The sequence below is a fragment of the Populus euphratica genome, unplaced genomic scaffold, assembly GCF_000495115.2.
Source record: "Populus euphratica unplaced genomic scaffold, PopEup_1.0 scaffold220.1, whole genome shotgun sequence".
NCBI classification, from domain to species: Eukaryota; Viridiplantae; Streptophyta; class Magnoliopsida; order Malpighiales; family Salicaceae; genus Populus; species Populus euphratica.
Window position 1 is genome coordinate 249,851 of NW_011500103.1, and position 22,143 is coordinate 271,993.

The 22,143-nt window shown below is 33.4% G+C and overlaps 2 protein-coding genes across 3 annotated transcripts; both read left to right on the forward strand.

The window, feature by feature from the left end:
* Window positions 1–2,687: 2,687 nt before the first annotated feature.
* On the forward strand, window positions 2,688–7,875 carry LOC105109536 (chitin elicitor receptor kinase 1-like). Its single transcript, XM_011004274.1, has 11 exons — window positions 2,688–3,394; window positions 4,647–4,677; window positions 4,782–4,789; window positions 4,909–5,067; window positions 5,478–5,674; window positions 5,819–5,908; window positions 6,533–6,781; window positions 6,861–6,952; window positions 7,152–7,290; window positions 7,394–7,492; window positions 7,576–7,875. The coding sequence occupies exons 1-11, from the start codon at window positions 2,761–2,763 to the stop codon at window positions 7,738–7,740; spliced, it is 1,863 nt and encodes a 620-aa protein (XP_011002576.1). The 5' UTR covers window positions 2,688–2,760; the 3' UTR covers window positions 7,741–7,875.
* A 5,565-nt stretch (window positions 7,876–13,440) lies between these two features.
* LOC105109538 (calcium permeable stress-gated cation channel 1) lies at window positions 13,441–21,752 on the forward strand. 2 transcript variants are annotated; one of them, XM_011004275.1, is made up of 12 exons: window positions 13,441–13,808; window positions 14,184–14,503; window positions 14,771–14,929; window positions 15,238–15,373; window positions 15,688–15,789; window positions 16,862–16,981; window positions 17,112–17,192; window positions 17,406–17,746; window positions 17,836–18,081; window positions 18,454–18,778; window positions 19,008–19,241; window positions 21,153–21,752. In XM_011004275.1, exons 2-12 carry the CDS (start codon window positions 14,190–14,192, stop codon window positions 21,411–21,413), a joined length of 2,319 nt encoding a protein of 772 aa, XP_011002577.1. In that variant the 5' UTR covers window positions 13,441–13,808; window positions 14,184–14,189; the 3' UTR covers window positions 21,414–21,752.
* Window positions 21,753–22,143: the final 391 nt, after the last annotated feature.

A 22,143-nucleotide genomic window follows, 5' to 3' on the forward strand; every position in this document is an offset into this window, starting at 1 on the left:
GTAGTTTCATGAAATCTCTACTCTACCTATAGTAATTATTAGATCACGTTAAAAAATTTAAAAGAATTTTTAAAGGTTGTTTTTATAGTAAATGTGGTTCCATGAAATCGCTATTCTGCTTATTGAATCTTTAAATTTTGAAAGTCTTGTTAAAAGACTCTGGTTTTGATAATTTTTATAATTTTTTTTTATTTTTAGATTTCATGTTTTTTTATCCCTTGTCATTTTAGATTTTTATTTTGTTTTTTTAGTTGAGATATAATTTTTGATTTATTTAAAAATTTGTAAATCTCATTAAAAAAAAATGAAGGATTGTTATTTAAAAAAAAACCTGTAAACTTAAAGTTTATATTTACAGTATTTTTTGCTCATTAAAATTTGTATATATATATTGGTGTTGTATTTAGCTTTCGCCTCTATATCAGTTTCAATATCATCCAATAGGCAAGGCCGGGCTGGGCCTATGATTCTGAATACATTCTTTCTTTACTTTGCCTAACTTCATTTGCTTACAAGGTAAGATAGATTTTGCTCAACAGCATTTTTCGATATTTCATCAATTACCCAGGTACTTATGTGCGCCTATGCTATTAGGTCCTGTGCATTTTTTGAAGCACAAAGTAACTTGGAGTTATATGTGTGGTTCTACAGCAGTCCGAGGATGTTGTGTGTCAGCCTGATCAACTTGACGATCCAAACCATGGAGATGACTACCCACGAGCAAGGTGAAATTTTGTAACAGGAAATGCAGGTTTGTGTATACTATGACTGTGCTTACAAATGGCTGAGCTTGCTAGAACTTTCCCAGGAGAAAATCCTAAGTTTTTAGGTTTAAAATTTACACATTTGTATTATTTTATATTTAATTTTTATTAAATAAATAAAAATAATAAAATTTAAATATATAGATGTGAAGAGTCTAACATTATATTAAATAATTAATTTAATCTAAAAATTTAAGTTATTAAATAAAATATTAAAATATAATTTATATTATTTTTGAATCTATTGACTGACTAATGTAGCAAGCAAACTCTTAGATTTATGGTGGCATACAATTTATTACTAACATTAGTAATAATAAATTTTCCAAGAACTAAATATTTTACTCTATGTATATTCCTGACATGTGGGTGCATGGAGTATTTAACTTTATAAAATCAATGCAATAAGTTCTTGATAAAGCTTTTCTTTTTGTGAATTTAGATATATAGTAAAAAAAAATAAAGTTTCAATTGGTAAATATCATTATAAGAAAAGAATTGAGGAAATGATAAAAGCATAGAAACAAATAGCGTATAAAATTTGAAAAGGTCTAGAATTTGTATATATTAAAATTGAGGTATATATAATTCCTTAAAGGTTTTTTGGATTTATTTCTAACTTATATTTACTTGTACAAATTGATTTGCATGATGCTTGTGTTCTAATCCAACACTTTGGCATCAAAATTTGCAAAATGATTGACATTAAGAAGAATAAAGGAACAAAATATATATAATGAGAGTATTATGTATACTTATAGTAATATAAAAATTAATATATGATAATGGTAGGATAAGCTGATTGATAATTCACAATTTGTAATAAAATATCAAATTAAAGAACAATTTTAGAATTTAGAAGCAATAAATACACAAGAGAGGAGTGTCGGGCCAAAATCAATTATGAGCCGTGAAGATCAACCCACTACAAATAATGCCAACAGCCCATGAACCATGGGTTAGTTCTGTCACCATCACACCTTGACCCCTCAGCACCCAAGGGTGGTTACAAAATTATTTCCTTCAACGAATCACTAATAGAGCATGGCGACATTGATGACCAAAGTCTCATACTATTGCCATGCCAATCCTATTTATAAAACCTGGATTCTTCTTACATCAAGAATCTTATAAAAAGGAAAATACTAGGATAATTCAGTAAAAAACCTAGCTAGGTCGATGATTTATCACCGGTCATTCTAAAATAAAACCCGTTAAAAATTTATTGATTTTTTTTTAAAAAAAAAGTTTTTTATTGAAATATTATTTTTTTAAGTTGATTTTTTTATTCATGACTAGTTCGATGTTATTCCTAGTCAAATTTTAAAATTATAGTGACAAATTCATGGATTAGTTTTGTCACCTTCACCCCTCAGCACCCAAGAGTGGTTCCAGAGGTCTTCCCTTCAACGAATCATTGATAGAGCATGGCGACATTGATGACCAAAGTCTCATACTATTGCCATGCCAATCCTATTTATAAAACCTGGATTCTTCTTCCATCAAGAATCTTATAAAAAGGAAAATACTAGGATAATTCAGTAAAAAAACTAGCTAGGTCGATTTATCACCGGTCATTCTAAAATAAAACCCGTTAAAAATTTATTGATTTTTTTTTAAAAAAAAAGTTTTTTATTGAAATATTATTTTTTTAAGTTGAATTTTTATTGAAATATTATTTTTTTAAGTTGATTTTTTTATTCATGACTAGTTCGATGTTATTCCTAGTCAAATTTTAAAATTATAGTGACAAATTCATGGATTAGTTTTGTCACCTTCACCCCTCAGCACCCAAGAGTTGTTCCAGAGGTCTTCCCTTCAACGAATCATTGATAGAGCATGACGACAAAGATGACAGAAGTCCCGTGCATATAAACAAACAAATGAAACCAACCTCGTTATTAAATTAGCCCTAGACTAGATACCAAATACCATTACCAACAAGTCCTCTTAGCTTCTTGTATCCTCAAATGATCCCAACTTCTAGGTCCGCAAAATGATCCCATCATCCTCTAGATATCCACACATTCAGACGTTGTTAGTCTCTTGTGTTCTTCTCTTCTTAGTCTTCAAAGTCCAAGCCAGGTGTAGAACAGGTTGTGACCTTGCCTTGGCTTCGTATTATGTATGGCAAGGATCAAACCTAACTTATATCAGCACCATCTTCAACCAGAGCATTACTGAGATCCTTCGTTACAATCCTAATGTCCCAAATCAAGATAGCATACGTAGTGATACAAGACTCAACGTACCCTTTTCTTGTGATTGCTTAAATGGTGATTTCTTAGGGCATACCTTTTCTTACATTACTCAATCTGGTGATACTTACCATAAGATTGCAGGGAATGCCTTTTCTAACCTCACCACTGAGGATTGGGTTCACAGGGTCAATATTTATGATATCACTGAGATACCAAACTATGTTCCTATTAATGTAACAGTGAACTGTACATGTGGAGATAAGCAGGTGTCAAGGGATTACGGATTGTTCGCGACCTACCCTCTTCGGCCCGGCGAGAACTTGTCATCCTTAGAGACGGAGTCCGGTGTGCCGGCTGATTTTCTAGAGAAGTACAACCTGGGGACGAATTTTAATGCAGGGGGTGGGATTGTTTATGTGCCGGCAAAAGGTTAGTTACTTTTTAACTGTAATATTCTTTAACCTTAATTCTTTTAGGCCCCACAAAAATATAGAATTTATACTGTTAATTTGTATCTTGCATGGAGCCAAAATGCTGTGGCTTGGACATTTGGATGTAAAATTTGTATCTTAATCTGGCTTTTTTGTCGAAACATGATGCATAGTGGTTATTATATACTCTGCCAACTTGCACCCAAAGAGTCTCTTTCTAGTGTATATATATTGTATTCCCTAGACCTTGTCAAATATATGCAGGTTGCCCTGTCAATACGGTATATGTGTGTGTGTGTGCGTGTGTGTGTGTGTGTAGAGAGAGGGAGGGAGGGAGGGAGGGAGAGGGAGAGGGAGAGCTAGTACGTGATTGAAACATTCCATTAACGTTTTTGAATTGATCAGTATCCTCTGCTAATTAATTAAGGGATTTTTAAGCATATATTTCTAGTCTTTTGTAATAAAATTATGGAGAAAGAAACAAGAAACAAGTAACCAGATGATTATACATTCATAGACATTTGTCATTTACTTATCATTGCATAACAGGAGTGTATATAACTATTAATTAATCAGGACTGCATCATTTATATATATATCACATCTAGTCATATTTTCTTGTATTATTAATTAATTTTAATTAAAAAATAAAAATAATAAATTCGATATATAAAATGATAACTCATTGAAGCCACAATGAGCTATCATTAATTTCATCACTATGATAACTCATTGAATCCACAATGAGCTATCATTAATTTCATCACTTAAGAAAAATGTAAGCAGTAACTACTTTTTTTCTAATTTGGTGTGAGAAATAGTTTTCTTATTTAAAAAAAAAAAACATAATTTGTTTCTTTTTATTTTTTTTTAACAAAGTAAAATATTCAATCGTTCATCATGATATTTTATTTCAAAATGGTTTAAAAAATATCAATTATTACAATTTAAATTGAAAATCAAAACAAACAATTGTTTTTAGTTTTAGAACAAAACAGCAGATATGGATAAAAAACCCTTGATGATCCTCAAATTGCCTTTTAGCCCAGACTAAAATTAATAATACAAAATAAGACATAGTTCAGGCCCATCAACAGAATGCCAGTAAGCCCAGCCCAGCCCAGACCAGAACCCTCTGTTTTGGCGGTTGTATAACCGTTATTTTTTATTTGATCCATTGAATTTGATCCCATATTTTTCATTTCTTGTACATTATGGTCCATGACTTTTGGCTTTTCCATGTTCCACAGATCCAACTGGAAATTATCCTCCTCTAAAGATGTAAGACTCCACCACCCTAGCCATACTTCCCTCTCTGCTAACTTGAATGCTGCGATTTTTTGACTCATGTCCAATCACCATTTATTCTTTTTTATTTTTTGCAGTGCAACTGGTAGGATCATCTGGTCTTCCTTGAGTACTATTTTCTTCAACTCTCAATATTTTTTTATGAAGAAATGTGAAGATATATAGGCCTTGAGCTTATGTTGTTATGCATGGCATTTCAAGCAGGAATCTCAAGCAGAGTCATTGCAGGCATATCTGTTGCAGGAGTTGCTGGAGCTTTCTTTTTGGCATCTTGTTTTTACTTTGGATTTTATAGAAGGAGAGAGGTTGAGGCATCATTGCTCCCAGAAGCAGCAGAAAGCCCCTATATTCACCACAGACATGGTAACTACTTATTTCTGTAGTTTTTTAGTTAACTGATGAAGGATTTGCAATGCTCCATGTCCCCAATATGGGGCTATGAGGAATTGACGCAGCCAAACCTATTCCTTAGAATTTAAGAAACAAAAAAGAAATAATTTCTGAGGAGGATGAGGATAACATGCACAACGCAATGTTACACTTGTAACCTCTATGACTGTTCATGTTGTGCAACGAATGCTGCTCCCAATCCTACATCCTTGTGGGATGGGAGCTAACTCTCGAATCATTCTCTAAGCACCAACGCAGTGCTTCACTTGTAGGCTTGTGTCTGTTCCAGTTGCACAATGAGCCCTGCCCCTGGGCCTAGGGCTTGGTAGGATTCCTCGTATCTCTTGTGGTTAGCTTAATTTTTTTCTGTACGATGGTTTTAGGGTCTGGAAATATATTGGAGCAGACTTCGGAAACAGCTGCTCTTGTTGGTTCACCGGGGCTAACAGGTTTTACAGTGGACAAATCTGTGGTGTTCTCTTATGGAGAACTTGCTAAGGCTACTAATGACTTCAGCATAGATAATAAGATTGGACAAGGTGGGTTTGGAGCTGTGTACTATGCTGAACTAAGAGGCGAGGTTCGTAGTCATGATCTTCATCCTTCATTGATTCATCACTAAGAAATCTACAAGAACGCAATAACGAAACTCATAATAGGATTGAATTTTTTGAAACTAACCACTGATTTGGCTCACTCTTTCCTCCACCTACTGTCTTTGCAGAAAGCTGCAATCAAGAAGATGGATATGCAAGCGTCGAAAGAATTTCTCGCTGAGCTGAAGGTCTTAACACACGTTCATCACTTAAATCTGGTAATTAATATTTGATCCTTTTATGTCTGGCATGCTTAGGAACTTGTCACCATTAAGCAGTTAATCAGGAACTTCTATTGAATAAACAACTTGATTAATTAACCTCATTTGATCCTTGATAATCTTTGGTTACTGTCTTGAGAAAGAAAAAATGAAAAGAGTAAGGATAGAGTCCTTCCTGTTTTGAAAGGACAAAAACACTGCAAAAATGTCAGATTTATTTTACGGTTTTGTCTGTCCTTCCAATCAAGCACGTTTTCGTTCCTTTTATCCTGAGATACTAAAATGAAAATAGTAAGGATAGAGTCTTTCCTGTTTTGAAAGGACGAAAACACTGCAAAAATGTCTGATTTATTTTATGGTTTTGTCTTTGTCCTTCGACGCAAGCACGTTTTTGTCCCTTTTATCCTGAGATACTAAAAATGAGAATAGTAAGGATGGAGTCCTTCCTGTTTTGAAAGGACAAAAACACTGCAAAAATGTCAGATTTATTTTATGGTTTTCTTTGCGTCCTTCCACACAAGCACGTTTTTGTCCCTTTCATCCTGAGATACTAACCAAATACAACCTAAGTATTCAATCATCTTATGGCCATCATATCGCTTGCGAAACAATTTTGGGCAGGTGCGCTTAATAGGATATTGCGTCGAAGGTTCCCTATTCTTGGTCTATGAGTTCATTGAGAATGGAAATCTAAGTCAACATTTGCGTAGTAATTCGGGTAAGGATCCATTGCCATGGTCGACTAGGGTACAAGTAGCTTTGGACTCAGCCAGAGGCCTTGAATACATCCATGAGCATACTGTACCTGTATATATCCACCGTGATGTCAAATCGGCAAACATTTTGATAGACAAAAACTTCCGCGGAAAGGTTCGCAATCTTCCTGTATTCCTATGATAGCCTCTGAAGTATTTTTATGTGAAGTACTCCAAACTAATATTTTGTACAGGTTGCAGATTTTGGTTTGACAAAGCTTACCGAAGTTGGAAGTGCTTCATTGCACACACGCCTTGTCGGTACATTCGGATACATGCCTCCAGAGTAAGTTTTCTCACTGTAGATGGTTTCAGAACTGGTCTCAGGATAGAATTATGAGTTTTTTTTTTTACACTTTAGTTTCATTTTCTTACAAGATAGGAATCATCTGTTAATAGGATGTTTTGAGATTCCACTAACAGCGATACTTGTCTGTGACTTAGTTGCTACAAATGATTTGATTGATCTTGACATTTCTTTCCAGGTATGCTCAATATGGTGATGTCTCCTCCAAGATAGATGTATATGCATTCGGAGTTGTGCTCTACGAACTGATATCCGCCAAGGAAGCTGTTGTCAAGACAAATGAATTTATCACCGAATCCATTGGACTTGTAGCTTTGGTTGTTACTCTTTCCATTAATTCTCTTTGCTCTAGCACACAAACGATCTCTCATTTTTTTTTCTGCTATGATAACTTGAGATATATGCCTGGATCTGCTGCAGTTTGAGGAAGTTCTGGGACAGCCTGATCCAAGAGAAAATCTCCCTAAGCTTGTTGATGCTAGGCTTGGAGATGACTACCCTCTTGACTCGGTTTGCAAGGTGATATTTGATTCCTGAAAATGCAAGTTTGTCCATGGTGGACTAGGTCAGCACTAAATGTCATGGTTTGGTTTTGTTCACAGATGGCCCAGCTTGCCAGAGCTTGCACACAAGAAAATCCGCATGTAAGGCCAAGCATGAGGTCGATTGTGGTTGCACTAATGACACTTTCCTCTTCAACTGAAGATTGGGATGTTGGTTCATTCTATGAAAATCAAGCCATTGTCAATCTAATGTCAGGAAGGTAGCATGTGGGTTGCAATGAGAATCCAGATTGTTTTCTTCCTAGATTCATTTCATGTATAATTCTTTCCTGCTTTAATTTCTGCATACCTATAGAATTTCTCTCAGGAATTTTGAAAAATCAACAACTATATTCCAAAGCCTGACTGAATCTTGAAACGATCTTTCATCCTGAGTCCATGCTTGATAACGACTTTAGGATAATGGTTGTGGAAAAACTACAAAAACCAACTTGGACTTTGATACAAATGGACTGGTCTCTTGGGCTCTTCTGACTAATTCCAGGTCCTTCCATGAAATTTTCTAAATGATGATGTCAAAAGTACATTGCTCCCCAAAACATCTGGTTAAATGGGTGGACAGCAGAAACCACTCCGTAAGTCTTAAAAATCCTCTTACTTTGCTAGTAACTCCTTTCTCCCATGGATGTTTAAGATGGTGTTTGTCCCTGCACTTTCTCAGCACGCACAGTAGATTAATTCAAAGTATTTTGGCCCGACAATGCTTAAGAATTATTAAAATATGGAATAAAGTCAGAAAACATTGACTGTTCAAAAGCTGTTCAAATTTTGGCCCGACAATGCACCAGAAAATTCAGAATCACACAACAAAGATGATTTTTCTTGAAAACATTTTCTGCCACAAGCTTGAGAAGGTCTGTAGGATAATGGAATGGTAGTTGGACAAAAGCAAAACCAAGATAACTTCAAGATGTAAACTCTTGGGTCATGTCTTATGCCACAGTTTCACCAAGTTGCTGAAAAAGGTTGTTGCCATTAACTTTGGAATGATTATGCCACTGTTTCCCCAAGTTGCTAAAAAAGGTTGTTGTCAACTTGTCATCTGTCTGAGAGTGATTTTAGAATTTTTTTTAACTGCTAATATCAAAAATAAATTTTTAAAAAATAATAAAAATATATTATTTTAATTAAAATAGATATTAAATGGATGAACATAAAAGTACTTCATAAACTGAAAATCCTTGTTGCTAGTACTTCTTGCTTTGGATGTCGATGATAGCATTTTCCATGCCATTTTGTTGGTTCATACATGGATAATGAATTTATATATATATAAACAATGTCTAGCAATATAGGGCAAAATAAACCTAATAATAGAAAAAATTTAAATTTAATAATAAAGGTATTTAGGGTATTTTTTATATATATACTTCAAATAAAATCTTCATTCCTTGAGGTGAACAAAGAAATCCCTTTATTGCAGCTTTTTTAATTTGATTTTAAAATAATAATGTGAAAAACAAACTCACTTGTTACCTGAAATCATAACTTAATATACTTGATTTCTAGATTTCTGGTTCTATTTTATTTAGTTTTGATAGTCAATATATCAAAACAAATATTTTTATATCATCAGATTTTCACAACCCACCATTGAATTCAAACTCGAAACAATAATCTGCTAAAATAAATCCATTTTTTAGCTTAACTACAACACCTTAAAGTTTTCAATGCTAATAATATTTCATTTTTCGAAACATTTTTCCAACATGGTTATTCTCAATTTATGTGGACACATTTGGTCCACAATGCTTAAGATCACCATGTGCAGGCTAGTTGGCCAAAGACTGAATTAAATATGATTGAAATTCAACAGCAAAAACTTTAATTGCTTGACTGGATTTTCTCGAGTGGGGTTTAATTCTCTTTTTAAATGAACAAGAGAGAAGGGATAGGATTCCATCAAAAGCCATGATCTTTCTGCTTTCAAATGCTTTTCTCCTCCTTGGCACCCACCACACACGGATCGCACACTTCCGTCACGCTCTGTGCGGCCACCTTGCATGATCATGAGCCCACATCTATCCCATCTTCCCTTTCAATGAAGCCACCAATTTGTTTTTATTTACGTGGGCAAAGTTTTCATTTGCTGAAAACTTGACTCAGGTAACTGTTTATTTGCTAGATATTTTGAAGGTGACTCAATGCGCACCCGTCTAATACGAAAACTTACAATAAAGTAGATAGATAGACGAAGAAAATCCAAACAAGAGGTTAAATCATTCGCTAGCAGGAACCAAAGAACAGGGGCGGTTGTTTTGACAAACGAGGGAAGTAGTTGATGAAGAAGAAACAATCAGCATAGTCAAAGTCACATGATTACAGATATTGGAAAAGCTAGACTAGAAAAGTAGAATCTCCTCTCCAAGACCTGCAAATTAATAAAGATTACGTTGAGGGAGAGAAGCAAGTAGAAGTGAGAGCCCAGAGAGACAGAGAGCACCTCGAAATCCAATCTGTTTTGATTGTCATTTTTTGCCTTGTTAATAGAAATTAATTTAATTTTTTTATATATAATTTAAGATGGATGTTCGAGTAAGCTTTCATTCACTATCACTAATTCAATAAATTTTAAAATTAAAAAACCTTTAAAAACCATCATATAAACAATTAAGAATTCGAACATAAAATTATAGAGAATGCAAACTTTTTAATTCTAAATTTTTATCCTTTGATTACTACTAAATAATTTAATTAAATTTATTTTTTATTTATGTGGGGTGTCCGGGCTAGCTTACGCGCATTACGATTAATCCCCACGGCCCACTGAACATCCTGCAAGCCCAGTAAATAGTTAAGGCATCGCGAAGATGACAGACGTGCATAGTGATGTTCGAACCCAGATGCGAAAAAAGAGAACAAGCCTCTCTCACCGCTAGGCCAGAACCTCACTTGCAAATTTTATGTTGATGCTTTTTAATTTTAAACCAACAAGGAAGTAGGGATGGGATTCAGCTTTCAAAAGCCATGATCTTCCTGCTTTCAAATAATGTTCTCCTCCTTGGCACCCACCACACACGGATTGCACACTGCGTGCAGCCAAATTACATGATCGTGAGCCCATGGTTTTTTATTTATTTTATTTTATTTGGCAGGAAATTATTGGGTGAAATGCTGGGATTAATCACAATTCAATCACTAAAGTAATCGTGGATAGAAAATTCAGAAGCCACCAACTTATTTTTTTATGGGGGCGGAGCTTTCATTTGCCGAGAAAAATATTTATTTAAAAACTATTTAAAGTCAAACGTCTCCTATTCTCCTACGTTATGGATCTCATTTGTGTTTGTCTTAAGAACAAATTCAAGTTTTTTTTCCAAGAATCCTCAAACTTTGATATGTAATCTCTGAACCCAACAAAAAAAATATCAATATTGTTTTTATTCGCCAAACATATATGCTGGATAAGTTAATAAGGAAAAATGTTACAAATTTCCCAATTTTAACTTGAATTACATGTTCTTAACTCTGCCAGATATATGAAAGAAATAACAAGAAGGAAGAGTCCAAAAATAATACAGGATGTAAATTTAAAATAAAATAATGGTGCATTAGATCTTAAAATAAAAATAAACTAGGTCAACATCCATAGATTTTTTTTTATTTTCTAGCATAGTAAAAGGTTATATATTTAAATAATACAATGCAAAAACTATTTAAAAAATAAAAAATTTTAAAAAAATTGTGATTTGCATGTCACAATATTCATCTAATTTTTTTTAAATTATAAAATTATTATACAGAAAATTCAATTAAAAAAATAATCTTAAAGGTATATTAACTCCAATAATAACATTACCAATACTATTTAAAAATCATATAAAACAAATAAAAATCATTAACAATAATTAAAAAGAATTATACAAGTGGTTCAAAAATAAATAAGCTCTAATATTTATGAGCTGCTTATATGGTCAACTTTATTCATTATTTATGATTTTTTAATGTTGTTTGATTTATTTAATTAAAATTTTTTAAATCAAATCAATTATATTATCATTACATTTAGTTTATTTTTCAGATTTTTTTTGTTTTTTTATTGATTCTTGCATTAATACCTAAGAGTCTTAAATTATAAATATATTACATGAGACTCATTAAACTATATTATTTTTTAAAATATATTTTATCATATATATTTTTTTTTATCATGAGCCCCTAAAAACTCAATATCCATGCATAGCAAAAACAGTTGTAATAAAAAAGACAATATAGCTAGCTAAATTCTGAAACCCGTCGCTTCCAGCTCACAGTTTGCTGTCTCCCTCATTTTAAAGCACACACGTATTTCACACTATGTCCACGCGCCAGTCTATCAACAAACAACGCGTGAAACGATTCTCCTCTTCCATCAAAAATCCACATTCTAGCCGTTATAAACCACGTGGCAACTTGCCGACGCCGCTCATGGTTGTTTGCGACGGTATAGTTGTCTTAATCAAGCTCTTCTGGGTTTTTCAGCCTTGAATTTATGGGCAAATACAAAATAGAATTCAATAATAATAATGTGATTTCAATCAAGTCCCTTGAGTTAAAATTCATGCAATTTCATCATAAAATTGTTGTTGAACTTACAATCAAGTCCCATGAACACTAGTTAGTTTTGGTCGATTTTGAGGAGTTTGGGTGTAATCGTATCTTGATTCCTAAAATTGACTGATTTATAGTTTTAGAACATGAAAAAGGATCTTTAAAATTTTATTTTGTATAGGAATAAAGCTTATTGATTAAGTAATTTTAAATTTATTTAAGATTTTAACTTTTTATCTAACAGCACTTTTAGATTTGACGTTGATGGTACATCAAATCTTATGTAAGAAAATTCTACTTTGAAAGAGAAAGCATCATCTACAATCTTTCGTGAATACATACATAGTGTTTTTTTTTTGATATTTTGGTAATTTTTAATTTTTTTTAAAAAAATCATTTCTTAAAAATATATTATTATTTTTTATTTTTAATATTAATACATTAAAATTATTAAAAAAAATATAAAAACATTAATTTGAAAGAGAAAGCATCATCTACAATCTTCCATGAATATATACATAGTGTTTTTTATGAGATTTTAGTATTTTTTATTTTTATTTTTAAAAAATATTGTTTGATTGAAAATATATTATTATTTTTTATTTTTAATATTAATATATCAAAACTATAAGAAAATAATATAAAAACATTAATCTGATTGTTTTTCAAGCTAAATATTTTTTTTAAATATATATAAACATAATTTCAACCATAATATCAAATCACCACAAAAATTGTTTAGTATTGTTATTAATTTTGTTTTTTCTCAACTATATAAAAAAAATTGTTTAGTTAACTAAGTATCTTTTGTTTTTTTCATTGGATCTCGCGTATAATTATGTTTAAAATTTTAAATTTATAGAAATTAAAATAACATGTTTTCTATTCTTAGAGTTTTTTAATTTTACGAGCAAAAATTCATCTCATTATAATTTTAATTAAATTTATTTTTTAATTTATTTTTTAAAAAATTATAATAATAAAAATTATCCCAATTCCAAACACAGTTAACCAATCCTACCTTTTTGTTTTTAGTCTTGGCTTTTACTTAATGTTTTAATTCAAAAATTTTATCTTTGTATTACATAATACAAAACACTTTTCAAGATTAACAGTTGCTATCCTCACATAATACAAAACACTTTTCAAGATTAATAATTGGCATCCTCACTAGATCTTTTAAGAGAGTAATGGGACACCACAACCATCTACATCAATCAAAATGTGATAATAGAAGAAAGCATTAATAGTTTAAGGACTGAAATGAAATAACCAAGATAATTACAACACTGAATTGTCACTCCAAGAACAGCAACCTTCTTTGTGACTACAAATAAAAGGATATCCTCCACATGGCAGACGACGTTCTCATCGAGACGACGTTATCATCGAGAACAGCGGAGAAACCCACTTGTCATTTTTATTTTTCTTTACTCTCTTCCTCTTCCTCTTCATCGTCTACTGCTATGTAGTACCATTTTTGGAACTTACCTTTTGTTATCTGTATTTGTTATTATAATGATTACTTGTCGAAGGCGTTTATGGTAGCGTGCTAGTTACATATCCTCTGTAAGGGAGAGGAATAATGTTGTTTACTTGGATTTAGCTAAAAAGCAATCCCAACCCTTCTTAATTCAACTTTCTCTGGGAGACACTCGAAGTTAATCTTAGCTTTTGTTGATGATTAAGAGGGCAAATATAGCATTGGAGATAAGGGAAGAAGCTGGTTCATAGTAAGCAAAGTATGGTTTTTTCTTAGCTCCTTTTGTTTGCTGTTTGTGTTGGTTTTTTCTTTTGGGTTCTGATGTGTGAAATAGTTGTTGAATTTGTGACCCAGATGGAAAAAAATGTTTAATTTGGAGATTAGTTTGATGTTTGATTAGGATTGGTTTAAAGTTGGCTGGTTTGCTTTGTAAGTATCAAAAGATGAGTGTTCCTTTTTAAATCTTGCTTGAAAATTTGTTATCTTTTTATGTTAAGGGGTGTTTTTCATTGAAATGAACTGTTGGATGTTATATATAGTAGTTCAGTTTTTGATGTGTTTTGAGATTTCTCGAAAAGTTGTTGATTTTTTATGTTTTTGACAAGGATTTTTGTTTTGTTTTTTTTTGTTGAAGGTACCAATGGCAACGCTAGGAGATATAGCGGTTTCGGGGGCTATAAATCTACTGAGTGCTTTCATTTTCTTATTGGCATTTGCAGTTTTGAGGATACAACCTTTCAATGATAGGGTTTACTTTCCAAAATGGTATTTCAAGGGCTTAAGAAGCAGTGCCTCGCGCTCGGGGGCTTTTGTTCGCAGGGTTGTGAATTTAGACTTTAGATCGTATATCCGGTTCTTGAATTGGATGCCTGAAGCGCTTAAAATGCCTGAGCCTGAGCTTATTGATCATGCAGGATTGGATTCAGCGGTTTACTTGCGAATTTACTTGATGGGGTAATGCTGTTGTACTGGTGTGTGTTAATCTTTCAGTTTGTTTATCTTTGTTTTCCTACGCTTAATTTTTTATCAAAGGGTATGTGCTGTACGGTGTCATACCTCTATTGCAAATGGTAGTGAGATTTTATTATTTTGGTGCCGATTTCAAAAGAAAGGGTGGCTAAATACTGTTATTATCCTTTGAACATGTTAGAACAACTATATTTTTGTAAAATGTTTGTCGTTTGTTATTGTGCACTGAGCTAGTTTTTGTTGCTTATGCAGACTTAAAATTTTTGTGCCTATAGCGTTCCTTGCTTGGGCTATCCTGGTGCCTGTTAATTACACCAATGATACTCTAGAGGCAGCCCAGCTGGTGTCCAATGTAACTGCTAGTGACATTGACAAGCTTTCAATTTCCAACGTACCACTTAAATCACAAAGGTACGAAGCCATCAATCATTGCTAGCTTCTGCTACCTTGCCATCTCTGAGCATTCATGAATTCTTGATATATTCAGATATATTGATCACAATTCTCTTACTACTTTATAAATGATTCGGTATCTGTAGAATGATTGTAGAATGATTATTGATTGCTTATTTACCATAAAAACAAGAGTAACTGTTTCTCCAAAAGACAATCATGTGTTGTGTTTTTTTTTCTGTATTATCCTACATCTTCTACTTCCAGGAATATCTGCTCCCTTACCTTTTCATTTTACACCAATATTTATGTTAATTGCACTGCAGATTTTGGGCTCATATAGTGATGGCCTATGCCTTTACTTTCTGGACATGCTACGTGTTACTGAAGGAGTATGAGAAAGTTGCTTCAATGAGGTTGCAATTTCTTTCCTCAGAAGGACGCCGTCCAGATCAATTCACTGTAAGATGAACTATTTTCCTTATTGATTTATTTCTCTCAATCTTGAGCTTGTTTCCCTCCACTTCCATTTCTATATATATATATATATATATATATATATATATATATATGCATGCCTTAAGTGAAATATTTCCAAAATGGGAAGCAGTTCTTAGACCTAAAAAAGTTGGGCAGGATTTTTCTGTGTAACAGTCAATCTCAGATTGCTTAATGTTGTAGTACAAAATTTCAATTCTAGTTTACTCATTCTAACAGCTTTTCTCTATCCTTCTCTCCTTCAAGAAACTTGACTAATAATTGCTTACACTTCACAGGTCCTTGTTAGGAATGTACCTCCGGATCCAGATGAATCTGTCAGTGAGCTTGTGGAGCACTTTTTCCTAGTGAATCATCCACATCATTATCTCATTCATCAGGTATGTTTTTGCTCTAGCAGAATTTATAGTGTAAATATCTTTGGTAGAAAGCTATGAATTTTATTGATGATATCAAGGAATAGTCTGCATCAGCTTGTTGTGCAAATTATTGAAAACCATTTGTTAGAATGTGTATTGTGGGCAGGGCATCACGGGGGTCAATTGTGTGTTAATGACACTAGAAAAATTAAATATCATTATGGGACATTTGTTGGTATGCATTTTGATCATAGCTTTTCCTTCTGTGCATATGCAAGCCAGCTTCCATATGTAAACTGTTCCCTCAGCAATTGCTTATTCCTATCATGTTCTTATCTTAGTTTTTTCTTCAGTGGTTTTGATTGTTTATTGTGAACCTTAATTATTTTAATTGTGTTACGTGCTGTTTTTTTATCATAGAATTGAAAAGGTGTATTCCATGAGTTGTTTGTGAGGTTTGAAATGTTGCAAGCCTTAACGTTTAATTGATATAAGTGACAAAATTTTGTTGTTTCTACTTATGGATTTGTAACCATTTGACATTCCCTATAGGACATAGAGACTTCTTCTTTTTTTTTCTTTCTAAATAGACATTTAACGGAGGATTGCACAGATAAACTACTTTGAATTTTCTTGTCTTTTGACTCAGAAAAATGATAAAAAAAAAGAAGAAGAAGAGAAACTTGGTTTTTTTTTTATTTGCTGAACTAAGAATGTGCACCTCTTTGTTATCATATAAGTATGCTGTGTAAATATTTATTGATGGCGTGATTTGTGGGAAATGTTCTTGGACATAAAGAACACTTCCTCTTTTCTTAACAAGTTGAGTGCTGCAGCCCATCGTAGCTTTTCATCATTTGGATTAAATAGCAAGGGATAGGGAAAAGGTTTGGTAGTTGAGGAGGCAACATGTGGATCTCATATGGTCTATTGAGTGGCTTTAAATGGCCTATTTACTTAATGGAATATTTAAATAAACCCTGGCTTTTATTATACTCCTGAAATTCTAGGATAGTATGTACTTCAATTTTTTTAATCCTTGACAAAAATTTGGCTTTGTGAATATTTTTAGGATTTAACATTTTTAATGTAGGTGGTGTACAATGCAAACAAACTAGCCAGTTTGGTCAAGAAGAAGAAAAGTAAGCAGAACTGGCTTGACTACTACCAGCTCAAGTATGACAGGAATCAATCACAGCGGCCTCTTAAGAAAGTACTTCTCAAAATTCAATCTGATATATCTTAAGTAGTTGTTGCCTCATGTCCGAATCTAATGTCTATTACTTTTGCCTATACCCCAATTATGGTTTTAACCTCAAACTTTACTTTTCTTTGCTGTTCAGACTGGTTTCCTTGGGCTTTGGGGTGAAAAAGTGGATGCAATTGATCATCACATATCAGAGATTAAGAAACTGTCAGAAGAAGTAAGCCCCTAGCTTCAATTTCTTATCTAAATTCCCTGATCTTTCAAAAAGTTTGAATTATTGTTTTGTTAGTTATTCATAAGTATATAAATCTGCTACTTCTTGTTCAAAAAAGCAAAACCATTGTTCAAATGAGTTAGAGATGCTGCTTTACCAATTACTAATCGAATCACCCCTCTGATCTGGGTCATGTATCATTCTGGTATAATTCAGATAGAAGAGGAGAGGGAAAAGGTTTTAAAGGATCCAAAGTCTGTAATGCCAGCAGCATTTGTTTCATTTAAGACTCGATGGGGTGCAGCTGTTTGTGCACAAACTCAACAATCAAGAAATCCGACTTTGTGGTTAACAGAGTGGGCTCCTGAGCCGCGTGATGTATATTGGGAAAACTTGGCCATTCCATACATGTCACTCTCTGTTAGGAGGCTAATAATTGCAGTTGCATTCTTTTTCCTTACTTTCTTTTTCATGATACCTATTGCATCTGTGCAAGCTTTAGCAAGCATTGAGGGAATTGAGAAAAAAGTCCCTTTTCTGAAGCCCATTATTGAAATGTAAGTTTTCTTTCTTTCATCACAGTGCCTTCTAACTTAAATGCAAGATTTCCTTGTTAGAAATTATCAACTGTTTATTTTTTATGCAGAAAATTTATCAAATCCATTATTCAAGGGTTTCTACCTGGCATTGCATTGAAGCTCTTCCTAATCTTCCTGCCAACAATTTTAATGATCATGTCTAAATTTGAAGGCTTCCTATCTATATCATCTTTGGAAAGGAGATCAGCAACAAGATATTATATTTTCCTCATTATCAATGTATTCCTTGGAAGCATACTCACTGGGGCCGCATTTGAACAGCTAAATTCTTTTATCAATCAGTCTGCTAATGAGTATGTTATTCTCACATATCTATCAAGTATTTATTAGGGTGTAGGCATTTTTCATGGAATTTGGTTGCATTAGGATGAATGGCACTATATACTGTAAGTTCCAACCATTGTTGGTAGTGTTATGCTTAGTGAGAGATGTTATTCTCATGGCATGTGCCTTAAAAAGGATTTCCAACAACTTACATTTCATTAATTCTCCCACCAATGATTTAATTTTATCTCACTTTTCATTGATCCAGAATCCTATTATCCTGAGATGAAACTCTAGGATCTAAGTCAATATGTTTTTCATCTTTATTGCCTACAACTTCCATCAAGTGTTATAATTGTTTTCTCCATTGTTTTGCTCATTTCTTCATTCTTGTATGGCAGAATTCCTAAAACAATAGGTGTAGCTGTTCCATTGAAAGCAACTTTCTTCATAACCTATATAATGGTTGATGGTTGGGCTGGGATAGCTGGAGAAGTTTTAATGCTGAAACCACTGATACTCTATCACTTGAAAAATTTCTTTCTGGTGAAGACAGAAAAGGACAGGGAAGAGGCAATGGATCCTGGCAGTCTTGGTTTTAACACCGGCGAACCCCGCATTCAATTATATTTTCTGCTAGGTCTTGTATATGCAACAGTGACGCCTGTTCTCCTTCCATTCATACTTATTTTCTTTGCCTTCGCCTATGTAGTGTTCCGTCATCAGGTAAATAATTGATACCTTTGGTTAAATGATGTTCCATCAAAGGACAATTCTATTGTGTATGGTTAATGTCTTGTCAACTAAATGATCAAAACCTGCAATTTAATCCAAGTTTGAAGATGTTCTGGGCCCGGGCATTACAACCAGATAGTATATTTGTAGCACAATCTTATGCTTGCTTTGTCCTTGGTCATGTTTATTCACAGTTTCCCCTATGTTTACACCTTGGCAGATCATAAATGTTTACAACCAAGAGTACGAAAGTGGTGCGGCATTCTGGCCTGATGTCCATGGGCGTGTTATTACTGCATTAGTAATCTCACAGCTGGCTCTGCTGGGACTGATGAGTACAAAAGAAGCTGCGCAGTCAGCACCATTTCTCATTGCTCTTCCTGTTCTCACTATATGGTTCCATAGTTTCTCCAATGGACGTCACAAATCTGCTTTTGTCAAATATCCATTACAGGTGTGTTAGTGTCTGCATATTCTGGAGTTTACACTATTCTTTCTCTGTTGATTTATATGTGCTTCCTTGTTTGCTCTCAATTGATTCTCCTGCATAACACTAATAATTTCTTATATGCCACTATGAACTCGTTTTAGTTTTATGTCAAGCTAGAGCTGTTTAATGCTATTGTTTGGTGTGAAAAATGTTCTCTACAAACTTGGGTTATTTTTGGATGTAAAGGCTTGATCTTTTTGTCATGAAGCATGAAATGCCTAGCTTTGTTGATGACATTGTTTGTTTACTGTTGTGAAAAGCTTGATTTGATGATAATGGAGGAAGAGAAAGAGGAAAAATTCAAACACTTTTCAAATTATAGAATTTCTGAGGTTAGCAACACTTGCATTACCAAAATAACTTCTTCAAGGATCTACAAACTCCTTACAAAGATTTATAATCGGAGACTGTCCAAGCATTAGAGAGTTGCCAGAGTGCATTGGTACTTTAAAGAACTTCAAACGTTGTTCAAGGTTGAGTGAAATATGCCCAACGGGAACGGGAGAATGTTGAAGAAGCTGTTTTGGTAATGCAAGTGTTGCTGGTAACCTTGGAGACATTACAATCTGAAGGGAAATTGGTTGAATTTTTTCTTCTTTCTCTTCTTCTATTGTCATCAAATCAAGCTTGTCACAATGGTAAACAGACAATTCATCCATTGCAGTTAGGTATTTCATATTTCATGGCAAAGAGATCAAGCTTTTGCATAAAAAAATAAGCAATTTCTTATAAGCAGTTCTAGGTAGTTGATACTACCTAGTTTAGGTTCCCTAACATAATACTTTTCAATTGAATTCAAGATGTTTGATTAATTGATTTGCTAATGAAGAGTTTATTTAGTGTTAGAAATTTGTTTTAAAAGACATGGTTAATGGGCGTGTTTGAAGTCAAATTCAAAGTGTGGTCCACTCATTTTTAGGGTTAAGACTGTTGAAAATTATTCTCCAATAAAAATACTTCAACATAAAATATTAACTTTTTTTAAATAACAGTTTTGGATGAATGAAAAATTAATCTCAAAGAAATATTGGTTGACATATTTTGTAAACTTAAAAACTCTCGGTTTCACATTACAAGATTCACATGTGGCTTATGTAGTGGTAAATTGAATAGTTGCTTTTAGTAGGCTAAGTGAGCTTTTGGGCTTTAGCCACCCATGTTTGCTCGGCATGGGATTGAGCTTAAGATTTGAGTTTAATGTAAAATAATATTTTTGGCCTTTTAAGAATTATTTGTTGTTATCCTATGAATAAATAGCAATTCTTTCGGTCATTCTAGAGCTTGAGTTCAATTTTTTTGTAGAGAGATTTTGAGTTTGTTTTCCCATTTCATGGACCTTGTTTATATAGTGCAACTTTGAAATCAAGGCAAAACGATGGAAATTATTTTTCTTCAAGTCATTCTAGAGCTTAAGTTCAAGTTTTTCTTAAAGAGTTTTTGAGTCAGTTTTTCTGGTTCATAGACTTTGTTTATAATGCAACTTTACAATCAATCCGTTTGCACCTAGTGACGAGGAATAAAACTTTAAGAATAAAGAATACAATCCTTGTTAGCCAAGTGATTTGCATTTCTTTCTAAATTTTCAACAAGTATACTTGACATTCTATTTACGATATTCAATATATCTTGCTTTGTCTATAAGATTGTGGTTCTAATCTTTAAACTTGTGAAGTTAGTGTGCAATTTTATGTTTGTGCTCCAACTCCAACATATTCAGGTAAATTGGTTAAACCAACTTTTAGTAATTTATTTTTAGATTGTTTATCACCATGTCAAGTAACTATATAGAATCAACATGTACACGATCTACAATTAGATCAGAGCAAAATGACTCAAAAGTGGACACTACTAATCTTGTCTTGAACTCTGATTTAGGAAGCAATGATGAAAGATACCCTGGAACGAGCAAGGGATCCGAACTTTAATTTGAAAGCTTATCTTCAGGATGCCTATATTCATCCTGTTTTCAAAGGTGGTGGTGATGATGAAGACGATGATCTGAGCAAAATATTGGAAACCGAGAGTGTCCTAGTGCCTACAAAACGCCAATCACGAAAAAATACACCAGTACCAAGCAAAATCAGCGGGGCATCCTCTCCACCGTTGTTTGAGGTAGTAAAAAATGGAGATCCTTAAAAAAACAGATTGCTAAATATGACACATACATGACAACACCTTTCTGTACATTTGAAACGATCCATTACCAGTAGACAGTGGCGACTATGTAAATTAAACGAGTCGAGAGCTTTCTGTAGAGGGCAAAGGAAGAAGGGCCAGGTGAAACTCCCGACAGGAAATCATGTTCTGGGTTTTATGGCATTGAGGGCTCTTCAAGCTTCAAAGATATGTAGATTAATGAGAGCATTGTAAAAGGTAGATATTGTGTATGCGAATTTTTCATGATTGGTTTGTACAACTACACGTATTCATATTTATCGTCCTCATCAACGATGATATCCCTTGTATCTACGCATAGCTAGGGCTATTCCATACTTTGCTGCATTGCCCGCAGATACTATACAAATGTTACCCTGCAACATGGCACACCTATTCATTAGCTCAATAAGCACATATTCTGACAACAAGAAGGCAATGTAACCACCTATAAGACGTATCCCAATTCCCAAATGAACCTTCTCTAAGAAGGTGCGCACTCTCTTGCAAGTATTTCTTTGTTTCTTACTTCGGCCTCGGTCCACTCGGACCGCTGAGGGCTTGGTTTCGACTTCTAAAAGATAGGAGAGGACTTTATATTTCTATTTGAAGAGCAACCAGGAAACTTAAATTGTTAGCTGAGTGATACTTTGATGGGAAAACTTCAACCTTAGTACAATTTGAAGACTGATAAGAAATCTCAACCATAATT

Coding starts and splice junctions, on each gene's coding strand:
- LOC105109536 (XM_011004274.1), top strand. CDS start 2,761: ATGATCCCATCATCCTCTAGATATCCACACATTCAGACGTTGTTAGTC. Junction 5,675..5,818: donor ATGCTGAACTAAGAGGCGAG/GTTCGTAGTCAT, acceptor CTGTCTTTGCAG/AAAGCTGCAATCAAGAAGAT. Junction 6,953..7,151: donor TTCGGATACATGCCTCCAGA/GTAAGTTTTCTC, acceptor ATTTCTTTCCAG/GTATGCTCAATATGGTGATG.
- LOC105109538 (XM_011004275.1), top strand. CDS start 14,190: ATGGCAACGCTAGGAGATATAGCGGTTTCGGGGGCTATAAATCTACTG. Junction 17,747..17,835: donor CTGAAGCCCATTATTGAAAT/GTAAGTTTTCTT, acceptor TTTTTTATGCAG/AAAATTTATCAAATCCATTA. Junction 18,082..18,453: donor ATCAATCAGTCTGCTAATGA/GTATGTTATTCT, acceptor CTTGTATGGCAG/AATTCCTAAAACAATAGGTG.